The sequence below is a fragment of the Emydura macquarii genome, unplaced genomic scaffold, assembly GCF_026122565.2.
Source record: "Emydura macquarii macquarii isolate MOO-44397 ecotype Brisbane River unplaced genomic scaffold, CSIRO-AGI_Emac_v2 contig_1119, whole genome shotgun sequence".
Lineage (NCBI taxonomy): Eukaryota > Metazoa > Chordata > Testudines > Chelidae > Emydura > Emydura macquarii.
Window position 1 is genome coordinate 17,452,450 of NW_027131256.1, and position 20,655 is coordinate 17,473,104.

The 20,655-nt window shown below is 42.6% G+C and overlaps 1 protein-coding gene across 1 annotated transcript in view; it reads left to right on the forward strand.

The window, feature by feature from the left end:
• The window catches only part of NSUN3 (NOP2/Sun RNA methyltransferase 3), a 28,162-nt gene extending 24,329 nt beyond the window's left edge, over positions 1-3,833 (forward strand). The window contains exon 6 of the mRNA XM_067546410.1: positions 1,229-3,833. Within this exon, the coding sequence (XP_067402511.1) occupies positions 1,229-1,490 (262 nt within the window). The 3' untranslated portion in view covers positions 1,491-3,833. The remainder of the gene's footprint in view (positions 1-1,228) is intronic.
• The last annotated feature ends 16,822 nt before the right edge of the window (positions 3,834-20,655 follow it).

Sequence of the window (20,655 nt, forward strand, 5' to 3'; positions counted from 1 at the left end):
ACTTGCATTTAATGTTGCCAGCTACTGAAGTGGGCACGTTTCAAGCCAGAGATGGCTATCTTCCAGTAGTGACTGAAGTGATCTATTTAAATATCAGTTTATAAATCACTCTTAGGAGCCTTCAGGGTGAAAGTTGCTAGAAGAGAGATTGTTTTAAGAAAACAGCTTTACCAGCAAAAGTAACTCTTAAACATTTAGTGATGACAGGTATGAAGAATACTATTGGAAAAATAGATGGTATCAATGGCTTTTTTCCATCGCTTGCATAACATTTCATCTGTGATAGTTGAATGTCCCTTATAGATCTCTCTTCAACGTTTTAAGAACTTCCCGGCCTGTATTTTTTCCCCTTCCTAATAAGATCCAACATGTCTGCTTTAATTGAAAGCAAACACGGTCCTTGTTTCTTTTTCTTGTGTGGAGGTTGAGGGAAAATAACAGACGTCATTTCTAACAGTGCGACTGTATGTAATTGCTATGGTTTTGTTTTTGTAAACTGTGCAGTTGTGCATTTTAATGTTTAGCTTTCATGCAATTAGATCCATTTGATTAGACAAAAAAGCATTTGCTAATTAAGGGCCCAATCCTGCAGCTGTTAAATACATGGAAAAGCGTCTGGATCAGCCTCTAAATATGTTGCGTTACTAAGCAAGCAGAGTTATTGACCCATCATAGGGAGATTGTAAGATAATACAGTAGGAGGGTACCTTCCAAGTAGGGCAATAAGCCTGATTTGCAGAAATGCATACCAAACTGCAAGCCTAATAATTCCATGCTATTACTGCAGTTGCATGTGCATATTTGATATCTGCATGTGCAAATGGCCAACTAAGTATTTAGCTGGCCAGTTTTATGTTCTATCATCCAGTTCATATGCACAATCACAACACTGCCACATGTAAATTAGGCATGCAGTTGTGCATGCCCATATTTGAAAATCAGGTCCATAGTGTACTGGTTAAACATTAGTAAGATGATCATTCTGAAGTATGTTTTGGAATAATAAATTAAATACTACTTTAAGCATATCCTAGTTGAAAATACACAGGTAAATGAGAGAACAGAACGTAACACAGGTAATTCCCTGAGTTATCAATGAAATGCTCAGTTGTGACAGTTTGTTGAAGGTTTATTTCTTCTGTGTGCGTTTTGTTTGGTTTTTTCCCCTAACACTCTTTGTTTAATAAGTCTGACTGATCTGAATTTGTTTTTTTGTGGTTACTTACAGGTCTGCCATTAAAGCCTTGTGCCCTGGAGGATTTGTCGTCTATTCTACATGCACGCTCTCAAAGGCAGAAAACAGTGATGTAATCAATCACATCCTAAATTCCTACAGTAATGTTCTGCCTGTGGATATAGGTGAACTGGCCGATGCAGTTTCCAATGAGTTCACTCTTGTTCCTGGTATCCAGCGACATGAACTTTTAGTACTTCCAGCAAGGGGGAAAGCATGGGGGCCGATGTATGTAGCTAAACTAAAGAAAACTTAGTTGAGGTGGCATGTATTAGGCATTTGTAAGTCACATTGACAAATTCTTATTTATTTTTAATACACTGTATGTATATGTGATCTGTGGCAAATATTTGTCCAAGCAGCTTGGGCTTAGAGTATTGAACTGGTACATCAAATGCTGTCAAATGATCATTACATTTGAGGTTTAATTTGGGAATAGGACAATATCCAGTGTGGCTCAAGCCTGCAGTTGGATCTGCTAGCACAAACCTCTGGCGTCTGGACCCATGTGGAACCCATTAATATATAAATCCACAGAAGCAAATGTATTCCAGATCACAAGTTTCCATAATATCTTATTTATATATTTCATCTTGAAGATTCCAAAAGGCCGTAACCGTCTATGTAGCGACATGGCAGAAATGCAGCTGCTTTCGGGGTGGAGGACAGCAGCCAGCTAGCACAGATCTTGCTGTATAGTGAGGAAGAGAGGAAATTTTGGTTAAATTTTGGTTATTATTTCCTTACAAAATAATGCCTGAAGAGCTTCAGTGTCCACCTGAGGTGGACAGGACCTTTGCCATGGTCTCATCTGACAGACCTGCACAAAATAAAACTACACAGAACTTAACTGCTCTTTCACAATGGGCTGTAGGGCTGCATGACCTCTGCTGGCTTTGAAGTGGTCCCAAGGAGTCAGTGTATCAAACCTGATACTCTCACATTCCTGCTAATAGCACAAAATGAAACACAAGTTGCTTTAAGAAAAAAAAATCCTAAAATACTTTAATAATCAGAATTTGTTGACAGGAAAACAGATATACAATGTAATGATTTCATCTACAGAGACATTTTGTACATCGAAGTACAATGCACAAGTTTCATATCGTTTTCTATAAAGGAAATTTCAGCTTTGCTTTTTGCTTATGAATAACTCGGGGATGAGAGAAACACGAAGAAAAGAAAAATGATCCCTGGGGTTTTCTTGCACTAGGGTGTGATGGAGATGAAACAAGAGTTAACTAGATCTCTTGGAGCATGAAGGCAGCAGATGAGGATGCCACATGTTAGACTCCATAAGTCATGATGCCAGGCCCTGGCCCAGCAGATTCTTATTCATAGATTCCTAGATTCCAATGCCAGAATTGGCCATTATGATCATCTTGTCTGACCTCCTATATAACACAGGCCATAGAACTTCCACAAAATATTCCTAGAGCAGATCTTGAGAAAAACATCCCATCTTGATTTAAAAGTTGTCAGTGATGGAGGTTCCAAATGGACCAAATTGGTAAATTTTCCAATGGCTAATTACTCTCACCGTTAAAAACGTACATCTTATTTCCAGTCTGAACTTCCAGTCATTGGATCTTTTTATATCTTTCTCTGCTAGATTAAATACTTGTTTCCCAAGGATATACTTACAGACTGTAATCAGGTCACCTCCTTCATCTTTAGATTGAGCTCCTTGAGTCTGTCATTATGAGGCATGTTTTCTAATCCTTTAATTATCCTCATGGCTCTTCCTGAACCCTCTCCAATGTTATCGACTTCCTTTTGGGCACCAGTACTGGATACAGTATTCCAGCACCAGTCACACCAATGGCAAATATAGAGGTAAAATAACTTCTCTATTCTTTCTTGAGAATCCCCTATTTATGCAGCCAAGGATCACATTAGCTCTTGTGGCCACAATGTCACATTGGGGGCTTATGTTCAGCTGACTATCCCCAAATCTTTTTCAGAGTCACTGCTTGCCATGATAGAGTATAAGTAAGTTTGGCCTATGTTCTTCATTCCTAGGTGTATACATTTACATTTAGCCATATTAGAATGCATATTTGCTGGCGTCCAGCTTACAAAGTGATCCAGATCACTCTGAATCAGTGAGGTGCCCTCTTCATTATTTACCACTCCCCCAGTTTTTGTGTCATCTGCAAACTTTATCAGTGATAATTTTATGTTTACTTCCAGGTCATCGACAAAGATGTTATAGTGTAGGGCCAAGAACAGATCCCACTGGAAATACATCTGCTTGATGACGATTCCCCATTTACAGTTACATGAGAGCTTCCATCATCCAATTTTAAACCCATTTAATGTGTGCCATGTTAATTTTATCTCTCTCGTTTTTTAATCAAAATGTCATGGGGTACCAAGTCAAACACCGTACCAAAGTCTTAAGTATATTGCATCAACATTGTTTACTTGTAATCTCATTTAAAAAAGTTATCAAGTTGATTCGTCAGGATCTATTTTCCATAAACCCATGTTGATTTGCATTAATTACGTTACCCTTTTTTAGTTCTTTATTAATCAAGTCCATTCTTGGCACATTGTGGAAGCAAGAGCAGGTACTGAGCATGAAAAGGTCTCTGCACTAGACAGGCATGCATAGGATGCGTTGAGCATAGATCTCTGGCACACTAGTGCCAATTACTAGTCAGTACAGGCTACAGGAATGACCACCAGCAAGACAGCGAACAAGCAGTGAACAAGAAAAGTCATTGATCAAAAATGTAGCACCCTCCACCCATGATCAAATCCCCATGTTCCTCAGTAACATACCACCTGTCTTCCTCTCACTCCACATATCTTTCACCCCACACCACAGGTGCTGTAAATACCTCTACAACAGTGGCTTGTGCCAGCATTACAAACATTCAGTGAGAACTGATAAAGACACTTTACGAAAGACTGACTAGAGCAGTGGCTCTCAATCTTTCCAGACTGCTGTGCTCCTTTCAGGTGGGAGATAGGCACTTGATTGCCTGAGAGAACTTTTACTCCCAAAACTTAGGTGCTAAGTGTATTTAGGCACCTACAGGGTTGTGCATCACAGTGGTGTTGAAAGGGACTTAGGTATCAAATCCCTTCTGTGCATTCAGCCCATGGAGCCCAAAGGAGCTGTGTGTAGGAAGCAGGATGCTATTGGTGTATGGAGAGCAGGTGAGTGCTCAGCGGTGTGGGGCTGTGGAGATGGGATGAGTCTCACGCAGGAGAGAGGTGAGGCGGGGGGTCCCACAGCATGGGGGAAGCAAAGCAAAAGGAACCGGAGCGAATTTACTTTGCTCATGTCCCTAGCATGGATCAAAGTGTTGGGAAGAGAGGGTTCTCCCCATTACCCTAGCAGGGGCTAGTTTTGTTCATAGCTTATCTGCCAGTCAGCCATCACCGTCCGGAGTATCCGTTACGTCCACATATTGAGTGGTCTGAAAAAAAGCTATTGCAGAACTGTGTGTGTGAATGATGGAGCCAGTGCCCTAAGTAATCCCAGTGCAGTCCAGCTGGAGGGGTGGGGGTAGCAGGGAACGCTCTCCCCACCCCTCCTGCCTGGTCTAAGGCAGATGCTGTGAGGAGTCCTATAGCAAAGCAGGTGATATATAATCTGCCAGGTGGGAGTGCCTAAGTAGGAGAGCAGGCCTTCCCGGAAGGGGGAGAGGAGGGAAAGCGATCGGCAGGAAGCAGTGTGTGGGTAGGTGTCTTTGAACTATCATATAAATATGGCTATGGTTGGTTTTGGGGCAATGCTGCGCAATGGGGTTAAGTCTAGTGGGGGCTGCGTGGTCTAGTGGGTTTGGGCACTGTGCTGAGAGAGACAGGACACTTATGTTCTGGCCTCAGCTCCGGGGAAGGAGTGGGATCTAGTGGGTTAGAGTAGCAGGCAGAGCTGGGAGCGAGGACTTCTGGTTTCGAACCCTTGCTGTGGAAGAAGCAGCGGGAAGTGGAAGGCTGGCATGAGGGTATTTATGCAAATGACCTGTGCATATTCACGGTCTATGTAAATTAGGACGTCTCCTTTGCATAAATCTGCCAGGTAGCTGGGGTGGTGGTGATTCTGGACACACCTATCCTCCTCGGGTCTGGATCCAGGCTAGCACATGCGCCCAGATATACTTGGTGGTCCAGCCCATGATGGTGCACACCAGCTCTGGAACATTGGCACAGAAAACCTGGGGGAACAAGGGTGGAGTCAGGGTGGCTGGGTACAGGATGCAGGGGGGAAGTGTTTCAAGTTGTTCAATTTATAGTTTTTTCTTCTTTTAAATCATACATCTTTTAAAGTAAACTGCTTCAAAAATACTCTGCTCAGGAGTGGTTGGTTCGAAAGGTCATTTTCCAAGGTCTTTGCCTTTTTTATTTCCAAATAGGTCCAGAAATTACTGGTTTTCTGTAAAATCTGATTTGTATGCAGAGTCCGTCTTCTTAAGCAGGGACTACTCCAAGTTCTGGTGAAACAGGTTTCTTATTTGCCAAGTTGTTTACTGGTAAAAATTGTCTTCTGTTTACTGCAAAGGTCAGCGACTATATTGACACCAGCTTTTCATGTTGTTTTTTTTTTTTCTCCAGATCATCAGAATATAAATTGAAAGGGCAAATTATGATGAAAGTGTCTTAAAACAGTAGATTCACAGGCACGTGTTTAGCTTTGACATTCAGTTTGTGGCATAAAGCAGGCTATCCAGCAGGCTATCATGCAAGTACTTGAAACAAAACCAGAATGATTAATAACTGCAATAACTGTACACTATTCAGAGAGTTTTGTTACATAATTGCAGTCATAATGAGCACTACAGACAATCTGGAGAAGTCGTTTATTCACTGGGTTATGAAATGTTATGTGAATTTGTGATATCATATCTGGTGTGTAGGGAGAGAGGATCCCAGTGCTATGCCATGCTATATATACCAATTTCACAAGGCTCTAAAATTCATGAGCAGTGACTTTAATACATAACATTTAACTATTCCCAATGTAAAGGGACAAAGACAACACACTGTTGTTGAAAAATAACTCAAAAGCAGTTTTTAGTTCCACACCCCCATGAATTCTCCTGCCAGTTTTTGTGGTTTTACAATGTTGCATTCCTATTTTTCAAAATGTTTTTTCTCTTCCCCCATTGCTTTGTAAAAGACCATGCAAACCGGGGAATCTAGGTGACTCTACAGGGGCAAGAGTAAAACTGAGTGTACACAGTGTGCAATTGATAAGGTGATATGCCATTCTTGGGAAGTATTAGAGGTAGAAGATACCTTGGTCAGCAGTATAATGCTTTTGACATGTGGCTGGACATTTCTGATTCCATCTAATGTAAAGGGTAATAGTTCACACTTACAGAAGCTAGTTCATTATTCTATATTATTCTGCTGGAGTTCCCAAGCTATTTCATAGCAATGCAGAGGTTTTCCCCTCCCTTTCAAAATGAAGATGTCACATTATTACTATCACTGGACACCTTATATTGTGCACAGAGTGGCTCTGGGCAGGCCACATGGAAAGGAGAGAATCCCACCCCATTAAAACAATAGAGCAGCAAGTGGAGCCATTCCAGAGCTGTAACTGTAGGCCTGAGGCTACAGTCGCCTCCAAAACTCAGGGGCCTCCACGCTGGGACAGATGCAGTGATTAATGATTCCGTGTGGTGGTGGACCTGAATCCTTGGGGTTGAGGATGTGCTGCATGCACATGTGGTGAGGTGCTCTGCTGTGTGAGCTTCTACAGTCTTGCTCTCCCCTTGCGTGGGGAACCAAGGCTTGGGCTTGGGTGTGCCCCCCTGGCATTTGATTGTCCATCGTATCTTTGAGAACCAAGGAGGATCTGAAGGGTATTGAGAGGAGGCAGACAAGTTGCTAATGTATGCAGATGATATTCTACTCCTATGAAAAGATCCAACAGCATCTGTCCTGAAAACATTAAATATAATATCTGAATTTGGAGTCCTCTCAGGCTACAAAGTCAACTGGATGAAATCACAATACCCTTGTCAAAATGCTTTCCATCCGTTTTATTTGCCCAGTGGGAATTGAAATGGAAAACCAAGAATCTCACTTACTCAGGAATGAAATTAAACGTGGTTAAGCTGTATAGTTGAAGATAACTCAGGGAGACGCACAACAGAGGAGTTCTTGAAAGTTAGGCTTCTCTAAATCACAGCATATGGGCAAGTCCCTGTGTACCGTGTGTCACATTAGACCTAAATTATGTAAGGCCTCCTGATTTATATGAGATCTGCACTGTGTCATGCTGCAGTGTTAAGTGATTATGAAATCCTTCATTAATCTCCCAAAAGAATGTTTTTAAGTAAGGGCTGGTCTATATTACACAGATAGGTCGATGAAAGGCTGCTTATGTCGACCTAATTATGTCAGGGTCTACACGTCAGCCTTCCTTCCGCTGATATAAGTGCCCTACTAAACCGACATAACTCCATCTCCTCGAGAGGCGTAAGGCTTATGTCGGTGTAGCCATGCAGTGTTTGTGTAGACATTCCTTCCTTTGTGTCCCTTGGCAGGATCCGTGAAATTGACAAGAAAGTTGGGCAGCTAGAGCCCAGCTGCCCCCTGTTCCCTAGGAGAGCTAGGCAGCTGGACCCCACTGCCGGCTGGGAGCTGGGACCAGAATGGACCCTTCTCCCAGCTGGGAGCTGGGGCAGGAAGCCCTGGGCGGCTTTCCCCCCACTCCTGGCAGGGAATGGGGAGGCGAGACACCCTGAGTGGCTTTCTCCCCTCTCCTGGTGGGGAATGGGGAGCATGGGGGGAGGGCGGCCTGCCGGGAGCCTCTGGGGCAGCCAGGCTCCTGGCAGGGAGCTAGCTGCCAGTGGAGCTGAGAGACGGGGCTGTCAGCTCCCCACACTGCCCCTCTTAGGTCGATGGCAGCGCTCCTGGTGAGGAGGCATACCACTGACCCAAGGAGGGTGGTTTGGCTGTAAGTCGACCTAATATAGGTCGGCTTATGTGTCTAGTATAGACCTATCCTAAGTCTAAAGCACCACAAAATGGCAACCTGCAACGAATACTCATTAGTTATGTGCATTGTAGAAGGGGGTACTGCTCCTGGGGAAGCTAGGAGGTCCAAGGAAGACTCTTTTTTTTAAAGACTTTAGGCTGGTTGGAAGTTCGGGGCTCATGCAGTAGCACAAGCGTCAGAAGGTGGCTGAGACACACTGTTTTGAGGAGAGCAGCGTGAAGATTGCAAGAGGAGGTAGCTGCCCAACAGAGTATCACTTTTGAAGGGCTGTGCGTAGTAGTTTCCTCTTACTGCAAACCTTCCTCTGCTCTCTTCCCCCCCCCCCCCCGACAGTGCTTCAGCACTTTTTGCCCTCTTCCTCTGAGGGTTTGTCTACACTTACAGTGCTGCAGTGGGGGGACAGAACTGGTGCAGCTGTGTCGCTGTAACACTTAGTGAAGACACAACCTATGCCAAGGGGAGAGCTTCTCCCATTGGTGTCGGTTCTCCACTTCCCTGAAAGGCGGTAACTATGTCAGTAGGAGAAACCCTTTCATCGACATAGCGCTGTCTATACTGGGGCTTAGGTCAGCATATCTACGTCGCCTGGGGTGTGGATTTTCCACAAAGTAGTTATATTGACATGAGTTCCTAGTGTAGCCTAAGCCTGAGAGAAGAAGGTCAGTCGCTGTTGTGCTGCATTGCAAAGAATCTCCCTCACTGCTTCCTACTTCTCCTTTAAGGGCAGCAGTACAGAAGGAGGTTCAGCAAATGTGCCAAACTGTCTTTGTGGGGATAATGTACAGACGGAGAAGGAATGCTCAAAGGCGGGTGGACAAGGTGAGGGGCTAAATGATGACAGGAAAATGCCCAGTTAGGTGGATTTATTCAGTACCCACTGAGATTTATGTGGCCTTTTGGAAAAGCGATGAATGATGGGATCATTTGTGCAGCCATGTACGATCACATTATATGCAGCATACACTGGCCCCTACATATGGGAAAAGCAGAGAAGACAGGGCAAAGGGCTTATGTCTGTATTACAGTGTAATTATGGAGCTTAAATATTAGCATTGTACCTTTCTGCCATTATTTGTATTTGTATTGGCAAATGGAAAAAAGGAATTTCCCTATTTTATATGGAATGATGATAAATCATGTAGGAAGCTAGTAAAAATTACATGCAAAGCCAAAGTACAGGCACTTTTGATGATTGCCAAATTTGAAACTTTATCTAATGGCATATGACATAGCTCAATTAAACTCACTCTGGCTTGTCAAAAGGAATTCTCCTCTGTGGATTAGAGTGGAAAAAAATTACACTCACAAATGAGTAGGGACTGTTCCGCTCTGCTAGGGGACTAAAAATCTCTCAGGTGAGTGATATGCCAGTCTTGGTAAGATGTGGAATAAGAGAGGGAAGCAGTCAGATGTCCTAAAAGATGCGTAAAATAGCAAACCCAGTCAAGACAGAAGCACTAGGATAAAACTTGAAAGTGCTACAAATATTTCTCAAAAGGCTGGGGGCATTAGTTGGTTCCAAATGAAGAAAATAACTTTATCTCCCCCTCTGTTTCCACCCTTAACAGCTCTTTCCCCTGCATGAAACATTCGCCCCCGTGTTTTTCCCCTCGTTGGACACTCCCCCAGAACTCACAGTGGTGGAAGGACTGGATCAGGGATTTCCCTAAACCCCTCTTAGGTGGCGTATACACCTCCCCTGAATTCTCCCTGCCCCCCTCACCCCCCCCCCCTCACCCCCAGTGATCAACTAGTTACATGCAGTGTTGCCAATTTAGTCATTGGTTGGAAATTGAAATTGAAACATTAATACACACTTTAAAAGCATAAACAGTATACAATAAAATACTTGTATCTGAAAAAGCATAATAGGTTTGAAAAGTATGAACAAAGACTAGCTTCCTCACACAGCTGTTGTTTTTTATGACAATGTCGGCACATTCATTTCAGCCAACCTAATAATTTCATGTTATGATTTGTAAGCAAGATCTGAATGAGCTCTCCCCCGACAGCTGGCAATAAGCTGGAGGGTGTGAGGGAAAGGCTACAGCACCAGACTGTATTTACATGAACACACCTGCTCTGCCTTGGTTATCCAGCAGACAGAGCCATGTTGTCCTAGTGATCTATTTGGGCTGTGTTGGGTTACAAATTACTTTAGTATTGCATGCAGGAATAATGAAATGTTATCCTTATTGTATGAGTAAAGGGCAGCAGAGCTGTACATAGCCTGTCCTGATTGAGGGGGTCACCCTCAGTGCTTAATTTGTGCCAGGGCTGAGCCACGGCGCCTTTTGGTTTGGCAGTTCATAGCCCCAGGGCTTCTGTGCTTGCCACATCAGTTATGAAAGTAAAAAACGTGCTTGAGCCCCAGCACCTCTTTCATTACAAATTAAGCACTGTCACCCTCAATTGAACTGCACTCGCTACTTACAGGGTTTGGATGCCCCATTGGAGAGAGAGACGGTATTTTGCTTGGTGGTGCGGGCTCTGCCTAACAATCACAGGCACTATTTGTCCTGCCTCTTGCCCCTGTTTAAAGATAAGAGCTGATTAGGCTCCACGGAGAGGCTTCTGTGTTTGTAAGTGACCACTAGAGCTGAAATCACTCCTAATCAGGTCTAAGTGCTTAGCCTTCTGTGGAACAGGGTTTTTGTGGAAGAGATAGCCAGGCTGGCACTAGCAGTGAGTTTCTCCCACTGAAAGGTGAAATTGCTGAGAACTGGATGGTATCTCAAGAGACTGACTCGCAGAGGGTCACAGTGGCCGATGGCAGCACAAGGTGCTGGTGCCATTCTCTCTCTCGTAAGTCTACTGTTGAAACCACCTGGGTCATTAAATGATGGCATCCAGGCATCTGCTACAACAGTAGTAGGTCCTTGTCCAGCAATAGAAGCTACACTTGGATCAATCAGAGAGAGATCAATTGAAAATGTACCAGAAGAAGCAAAGACTTCAGGTCAGAAGTTGACTAATTAAGGCACTTATATTGACTCCTTAAGTGAAGAGGACAAGAAGTGTTTGTTGAGCCATCTGAAAAAGTACACAGACTTGATTCTTACAATCTACAACAGTGACTCCTGGATTCTACTCAGTCTCTGTGTAGCTTTAACAGATGCCTGTCTTATAAAACACTGACAGCTGAGTGGAGTGAGGCACTACCAGTAATGGGGCTCCTACGTCATCAGGACTGAATAGAGAATGTGAACACAGAGGGGAATGTCTTATGACGAATGAAGGAAGATTTGACTTCAACTTTTTCTTTATCATCACTAATGATTCGATCCAAACTTTGTGCTATGTTTCCTGGGATGAAAGAAGTAGGAATTCATCTCTTGCTACTCCCAGTCACAACAGCTAGTTTAGCATTCTTTTTTACTCAATGCATAGAACTTTGTGTACTGAAAGATGTCACCTTCTGCCTAATCATGAGTGTATCACGAAGGACTAGAAGTACCAGACACACCAGAAGCCACCAAAGATGACCGCACTGCATTCGAGAAGTTTATTAACAGAGTTGTTCAAAATTACAAGAAGAAACCAAGAAGGTTGCTTCATGGCAGGCTTGACTCGCCAATTTCAATTTGCGTGCTGATTTTAAAACAGGAGTTAAATCTAATAAAACGATTGTGAAATATTTTTCAGTTTTTACTGTGATGCCCTACAGCCCACCTTCGCCCTCATGGTCTCACCCCTCGTGGGCCCTCACCCCCCTGTAAATTCAACCCCTCCTTCCTTCCCCCCAATTTAATTCCTGGGGAAAGCACTGGACTGGAGTAATTCTGTTCGGAGCAGAGTTTGATAACTGTGGTAGACACACCTTTTACTGTGTGGCCCTGCTTTAGCTAATCACTGTTGCTAGGTCTGATGGAGCAGTGCTAGACCAAATATAGCAGAATTTCTGAAAATCTTCATTGTAGATGCGGCCTAGCAGTGGCTGCTTGTGGGGGCAGAGGAAGAAGAATACCTTTGGAAGGGTTGGGTTCTGCACCTCGAGTCACAGAACTGTGTTGAACTGCAGGCTGGGGAATTTGTGTTAAAAAGCCAAAATAGGTTAAACAAAATGTTATCTCTTGAAGAAAAGTCTTTGCTCATGAAAACTGGGTGGATTTTCTCTAGCTGCTGAATCCCTTCAATTTGCAAATATTTGACTCAAGCATAGGCGTAAACTGAGAAAGCAACACCACCTATTTTCTGGCAAAGTGACTGGTGAGGGCGAGATGCCTGGGCAGCTGGACCCCACTCCCAGCTGGGAGCTGGGGTGAGAAGACAGGGCAACACCCCCCCCCCCACACACACACACACACACACACACCCGCCCACTCACCACAGGCGTGGGATTGTGGTCAGTAATGTTGCAAGGGTATTATTAAGCCTCCAAGTGCCATATCTGGTTTAAGTAGACAGGTCTGTCTTGGAATAGAATATGGTTCCAGTGGGACATTTATTTAACTTTTGAAGTATTACCAAAGTCAAGGTCGTATACTGCACTGTACACTTCCTTGCAGCAGGAATTTGTGAGGCAGATACTGACAGTTTCCTACCACTAAATTAAAAACCTCAGGTAAAAGTGAAACTTATTTTCATTGTCAGGAATCACTTTGTCAGACTGAGGCAGTGAGCATAGGGAGTACACACTCACTAATCCCATCTTTTAAATTGTGTCAATGAGTTCCTAACACATTATTTCTGACTGGAGATAATTTTGTTTAAACGATATCTTACACGTGAGGCAACATCTGTCAAAATGTGCTCTCATTGGCTGATCTGCCTGCCTGCCTGAGCCCTGAGGGGATGTAGTGGGTTTGGTGGATTTTTTCTACTGGTTTTTAGAGTCTTATGCAGACAGCTCCCATGGCCCTATTTAAAATGCCCTGTAGGTAGTAACTAAAATAAAATTACTTCCTTCAGCAAAAATGTCATAGCTCCCTTTCATGGATGAGTAGCTGTGAAACCACTCTCAAGAGAAGGGACTGGTGTAAAAGTATGAAGCTGATACTGGTATGGTTTTGCTTTTTATATACGTGCTTAGAAGTTCCATCTCCTTTCATCGTTATGTTTAAGGTGCTCACTTACATAAATGTTTTCTCTTTGTTGTAAGTTGTCATTATACACTCATTCTTTCTTTAGTATAATGATTCTGTGGATGTAGGAGCTTTGTGGTCATCAACTAATCTCCATATCATGGTCATGCAAGACTGGTCAACAGTGGGGACAGATCTCAAGACCCACTGCTCTATAAACATGGGCAGCCACCACTTCAGCTACCAAGGGAACTCTGGTGGTAGGAGTAGTGTTCAGTCTTTTAACCTCTATGGGAAAACCACTAGAAGGCAATGTGATTACCCATACTTCCATAAGACTGACGTTCCATCTGTTAGAGGGTAGTAAAACTTTCTCTATTACAAATTCTTAGTGAATTTTTTAAATAAATTATGTATATGGTGGGCAACATAGGAAGATGATTCATTCCGTTTTGATGGGCATATCATTTGTTGGCATGACCTTATGTCTTAAAAGTCTAGCCAAAGTAATGAGAGTGAGCAAAGACAAGCAATGAGCAACTTATTCTCATGCAGTGTCACAGCAATTCTCGTAGGGATTCTAGAGATTTTTGGATGGGCTGTTCCAGTGTCTCAGCCACTATTTATGTTACACTAGTGTGATATTTATACACTAGCATCTGTCAATGAAGGGCCCTCAAGAGCTGTAGCATGTCCTTTTTCTGTCTCAGGTAACATATTTGGCCACTTGAGAGAATCTCTTCAGATCTGCATCTTGGTTCCACGAGAGTGGATGGCATTCAGGTAATCATATTCCAGCACTTTTGTTATTCACAAACAGAATAACAAGGCAAAGCTCCCATCTCTAACAGGCTTAACACAAAGAATAGCAATTCTCGTAGTGTTTTCCTTCGTACTTGTGTACTGGTTAGATGTATGTCGTGTCTGCTGTGAATAATAATGTCTTATTTAATTTTAATAATTAAAATATTTGCCTATAATAAAAGGGGCTCAGAGGTGTGCCAGGTACTTCCCCAAACAGAAAGAGGACATGCTCTCTGTCCTGAGGCACTTACAGATTAAATTAAACATGTTGTAACACAGAGGTATCAAGACAGTAGGAAAAATGAAGGAAGAATAATGGGGAGGTAACAGTAAGTGATTATTCAGCAAAGGCTAGTGCACAGCGTGGTGGACTAGAATAGGAGTGTGTATATTTGTTGTTCAGAATAAATAGGCGGTGTTGCTATGGTTCATTTAATTAATTTTTGCCCAGGAGTTTAAAGGAAGGGGAAGTGCAGCCTCTTCTGTACCTCCTAAAAGCGGAGGGAGGGAATGACAGGACAATGGAAGAGGATGTTTGGTTCAAACTAACAGGTACAAGGTACAGGATAATAACGAAAAGCATATAAAATGTAATAGGTAACTAGTTTGTATCAATGTATAACAGGAGAATGGAAGGCTGGACATCTTTGTGTTGGCCTAGGGGACAGCATCATGTTCTGTTGATTGAGCTGCTACCTTATCATGGGCGTACGTATCTTAGTGTACCTGTAGCTCTTATGGGGCACTAGTACCGTGCTTTGTCGACAATAAGCCTGGCTGGGTGACTTCGCCATGAACCACACCTGTGGTCTTGAATAACATCGAGGTCTGCTGAATCAGCATGCTGCACTCTCTGCTCGTGCAGTTAACACCGCAGCTCCAGGAACAGCAGCACTAGCAGCATTAACAACAACTGCAGGACAAACAACACTGGTGACGCCGATGTGATTCAGTAAGTGGTGAGCTACCCGCTCTAGGGTTCATGATCTAAGATGGCAGAAAACTTGGAGCCAGGGAATCCCCTTATCCCCTCTCTACAAATCCCCACAGAGTTTGATTGGGTATGGATGTGCTGGGTAACAGAGGAGTGCAATCCATATGAGGTCAAAAACGAAAGTGGGGAAACATGGACAGGAATTTGTAAGGCAATGGCAGAGAGACTGTAGCCTTGAAGAAGAGGAATAGTAAGAAATGTAGAATATTGCAAACTGTGGGTATGGCCGTTAGATGGCTAAGACAACACACAGAAACCTGATGGGGCAAGTAACAGAAACAAAAAAAAGAGCTAGCGGAAGCAACACAGCACTGGAAAACACAAGCTCTGCTAGCAGGGCAGCAAGCAGTCCAGACACAGGATATTCTCCTCCCAGAGTCAGGATAAAAAAAATGGATGTCCTGGTTCCCAATCCCCTGCTCTAACACCAACACTAACACTCTAACTCTAACACTCCCCGCTCAGAGCTAATAATAAAACCTTTCTCAAATGTTATGTCCTCTCTGTAAGCCAAACTCGCTGCTGCTGTCTATACTTTAAACTGACCTCACAGAGTTAGTCAATGTCTCTTGGCTCAGGTTTCCCTCCCTTCTTACATTGCTTTCTCATTTCTGCCCTCTCTTCGTTTTCAAAGTTCTAGCTATTACAAAACCCCCCCATCAAAGAAAGAAATTGGAGGGGAAAAAAAAAAAAAACTAAACAAATCAAATTGCTTAAGGTGGTAACTTAAATAAAGTTTAAAATAAGTCATTTTAACCTTTCAGGAATGCAACAGCAGGAGAGACTTAACTTTCCTGAAGATGTGGTTGCTAAGCAACAGAAATGCTAGTTCTGCTTCTAATCCAAGGACTAACTACTTTTTGAAACACGGGTTTTCCTTACTTTTAAATAATAGCATTTCTAAGATAAAAGTAATATAAAGTAACGGAAAGAGCTAAATTAAGACAACAATGTAGGCAATTAATAAAGACATTAAAAGTTTTAAACAAAAAGCTAATAACTTTCTTTTTCTTTTTTTTTTCTATTTATTTTCTAAAATGCATTGCCTTAATAACTTTAAGCTTTTAATGCCTCATCTTGTACAGTCAAAAATTCCTTTCTGGAACCATTTGTCTTTAATTGTAAGTTTGTCCTGAATGTCGTGTGTTGTCCTGTGTTGTTATATATTATGTATTGTGACTTTTTGGGGATTTTGTTATTTTGATTTTATTCTGTTGCAACAAAAGCCATTTTTATACTTTTTTAAAATGAAAGTGGTACTATATTATTTAATAGTATGGTTGTTTTATAACCATCATATACCAATTAATTTTTTTGGAAAGCTCAAAGAGACCTTAGTTATAAATATATGTATGTGCATGTCTGCCTCAACAAATAATACAATTACAAACAAAAAGGTGGTTCGTTTTTTTTATTATTATTATTATTATTCACGGGTACTTTTTTCGAAGGAAAAAAATTAGGAGGAAACCTCAACATTAATGCCAAGGTAATATTAACAAAATGTCAGTTCTACTTTGAGTGATTGCTCATATCCATTCCAATATAGGTGAGTGCGTGCCACCATGCACTAGTTCCCAGAACTTTTTTTCCCTTAGCAGACCCCGTAGGGTCAGCTCAGGAGCCCCCTGGAATACCGCACTCATGTTGCGGTACATAGGGCACCGCCGACCCTGCGGGCCCTCAGTCCCTTCTTTCTGCCCGTGACAGTTACTGGAACGTCTTGCCTCTTGCCTGACAACAGCAAGTAGCTTTCCCCGTTTGAACTGTTCTTTATAGTTGAACATTTAGAAGTTAATTAGTTGTTAGTAGTGTTAAAGTATAATTAGTTAGATTAGATAAGAAGCCCTTAGGGGCTTACTGTTTGGCCAGGCCTGGCACAACAGGATTCAAGTCCTAAGCTGCTTGCAGCAAACCCATCCCCGTGAGCGACCCTCACGACCGCTGCCTCCGCTGTGTGGGAGAGCAGCACTGTAAGGACAAGTGTAGGATTTGCAAAGCCTTCAAGCCACGCATGCAAAAAGAACGGGATGCGAGCTTGAAGGCTATTCTGATGGTGTCCGCGCTCCGCCCGCTCTCCATCCCCGCTGTCGGAGTTGGCAGAAAGAAGGGACATAGGGCCTGCAGGGTCGGCGGTGCCCTATGTACTGCGGCATGAGCGCGGTATTCCAGGGGGCGCCTGAGTTGACCCTACGGGGTCTGCTAAGGGGAAAAAAGTTCTGGGAACCAATGCACGGTGGCGCGCACTCACCTATATTGGAATGGATATGAGCAACACATCTCGAAGAACAACAGTTACTGGTAAGTAACCTTGTTTTTCTTTTTTTTTTAGGTTTTTATAAACTTGTTCACACCTTTCTTGAATATTAAAATATAGTTATAAAAATGTCATTTTTGCTATAACAATATATATTGTCTCTGGTTATGTAGCAAAATGTTAAAGCTAACCAAAACAATTTCAACAGGTTTCCACCATTGTCTTCCAAACACAACCAAGTGTCATGAAATACCCTCCAGGTGTTTGCATAGATCTGCATTTAAACTTCATTTTGCTTTAATTTTTATACTGTTTTCTTTTATGTTAAAGAGAAATAACTGTTTGAAAGCACAAACTTTAACAACCACTAACAAAAGAAGTGCTATCACAAGCAAATTAACTCTCAAACGCTGTTACTGTCTCTTTTGCTAAAACAGAGTGCCCTGGGGAAGAGCATCTAGTTCAGCAGTCAAGCACTATATTTATTATGAAAAAAAATAGTAATGCATGTGTTAATTGAAAATGAGTGTCTGTGCAAAAACTGCAAAAGCATCTGAAACAGGTACAGTGCTGTTTGTGTTACTAAGTGCTGCTGGTGCTGCTGTTCTTGGAGCTCCAGTGTTAGCTGTATGAGCAGAGAGTGCACCGTATTGATTAAGCAGACCTCAATATTATGCACAAAGGGAGAGATCATAGGCTCAGTTTGGTGGTGAAAGCGCTCAGCCAGGTTTATAGTAGACAAAGCACCATACTAGTGCCCCATAGGAGCTAAAGGTACACTGTGTGCCCTTTTACACATTGATACAAACAAGTTACCTATTACATTCCAGATGCTTTTCATTATTATACTATACCTTGCACTGCCTAGTTCAAACAAAACATCCTCATCCATTATCCTGTCGTTCTCTCCTTAGTTTACAAGGAGTCTGTATATGCCTATACCATCTCTTTGAATTTTTACTGGAGAGTCGGTGTATTCTTGTACCATCCTCTCCATTCAGAAATATGCTTTCTTGGTTAGCTGACACCTACTGTGTTACTATTCTGCCAAGGCCTATCTGATTCATACTCTTATTTATGTGTAGGGCTCAAGCAAAGCCTACAACACACACATAACATTTGGTATGGCTGGCTATAGATCTGCTTGGAGATGCATTTATGCCATGCTCATCCCTGTTCTACCATCATGTTGCTGCAACTGAAAGAAAGATGTCAGCCATTGGAGGGAGTTCAAAGAAGAGGGAAAAACAACACACTTGAAAGCTTAATAAAGGGGAATAAGTCTAGGAAGAAAGACCAAATGCTAAATATGTGTGACTAGGCTAAGCAATGATGTAGGGGCCTGCGTCTGCAAATGTTTGACGGTTGTACACATCAAAGGTGGAAAGGAATTACTTACTGTGGAATAAAGGAGTATAAATCAGAGTAATGGCATGGAATTAAGAAGGAAAATGGAGATTGACTGTCAGGATAACATGCCTGTGAGTGAGATTGAGTAAGTGGCAGAGTAATCCCCTAAGGGAAGTAGCAGCAACTGCATTACTTGAGAGATTTAAAACTAGGGTTCACAAATACTAGAAAATGTACAATAGGAAATAGTCTTGCTTAGATTAGTATGGCTTTTTATCTGTATTTTCTGATTCTGTGACTACCCTGGGAAAAGTTTAATGTTCCTGATGCACCAGCTGAAGGGAAAGAAGGAAAATTGACATATCCAGCAAGATTCAGAATTTTATTTCATTATTTCACATAGGACTTTTATGTTATCACACCCATAAAGTTCTTGTGTATCCACATAGAGCCAGTTCATCTTTATTAAAGTGTTCCTGCTCCTGCTCCCATTGAAGTGAATTGACAAAACTCTCATCAACTTTAATAGGAGCAGGATATGGCCCACTATGTAGATATACAGTGAAGATATACAATGCCTTCTCTGTATGAAGTGCCTTTCATTTGAGGATCTCAAATTGCTTTATAAAAAGTGGGCAAGTTACAACACTGGATTGATTGAACTATCTCATGAGCCTGAGCCTATATTTTCAAAGATAGGTGCGAAGGTTGCATATGGAAATTTGTTTTTTTCTTTTTTGCAGACATAACATGCATGCAGCTAATCTGTACATAAGAATGGCCACACTGGGTCAGACCCCAGTCCATAGAATCAGAGAAGATAAGGGTTGGAAGGTACTTCAGGTGGTCATCTAGTCCAACCCCCTGCTCAAAGCAGGACCAACCCCAACTAAATCATCCCAGCCAGGGCTTTGTCAAGCCAGGCCTTAAAATCCTCTAAGGATGGAGACTCCACCACCTCCCTATATAACCCATTCCAGTGCTTCACCACCCTCCTAGTGAAAAAGCTTTTTCTAATATCTAACCTAGACTTCCCCCATTGCAACTTGAGACCATTGTTCCTTGTTCTGTCATCTGCCACCACTGAGAACAGCCTAGCTCTTTGGAACCCCTTTTCAGCTAGTTGAAGGCTGCTATCAAATCCCCCCTCACTCTTCTCTTCTGCAGAGTAAATAAGACCCGTTCCCTCAGCCTCTCCTCATAAGTCATGTGTCCCAGCCCCCTAATCATTTTTGTTGTCCTCCACTGGACTCTCCAATTTTTCCATATCCTTTGTGTAGTAGGGGCCCCAAAATTGGACACAATACTTTAAATGTGGCTTCACCAGTGCCGAATAGAGGGGAATAATCACTTCCCTTGATCTGCTGGCAATATTCCTATTAATGCAGCTCAATATGCCATTACCCTTCTTGGCAAGAAGGGCACACTATCTAGCTTCTTGTCCACTGTAACCACCAGGTCTTTTTCTGCAGAACTGGTGCTTAGCCAGTCAGTCCCCCATCTGTAGAAGTTCATGGGATTGTTCCATCCTAGGTGAAGGACTCTGCACTTGTCCTTGTTGAACCTCATCAGATTTCTTTTGGCTCAATCCTCCAATTTGTTTAGGTTCACTCTGAACCCTAACCTTACCCTCCAGCATATCTATCACCCCCCCTCCCCCAGCTTACTGTCATCCCTGAACTTGCTGAGGATGCAATCCACCCCATTGTCCAGATCATTAATGAAGATATTGAACAAAACTGACCATTGGGGCACTCCGCTTGTTACTGGCTGCCAACTAGACATCGAGCCATTGATCTCTACCCATTGAGCCCGATGATCTAGCCATCTTTCTACCCACCTTATAATCCATTCACCCAACTCATACTACTTTAACTTGCTGTCAAGAATACTATGGAAGACTGTATCAAAAGCTTTGCTAAAGTCAAAGTATATCACGTCTGCTGATTTCCCCACATCCACAGAGCCAGTCATCTCATCATAGAAGGCATCCTTCTAGACCAGGATCCTCTTTTCCAGTAGTGA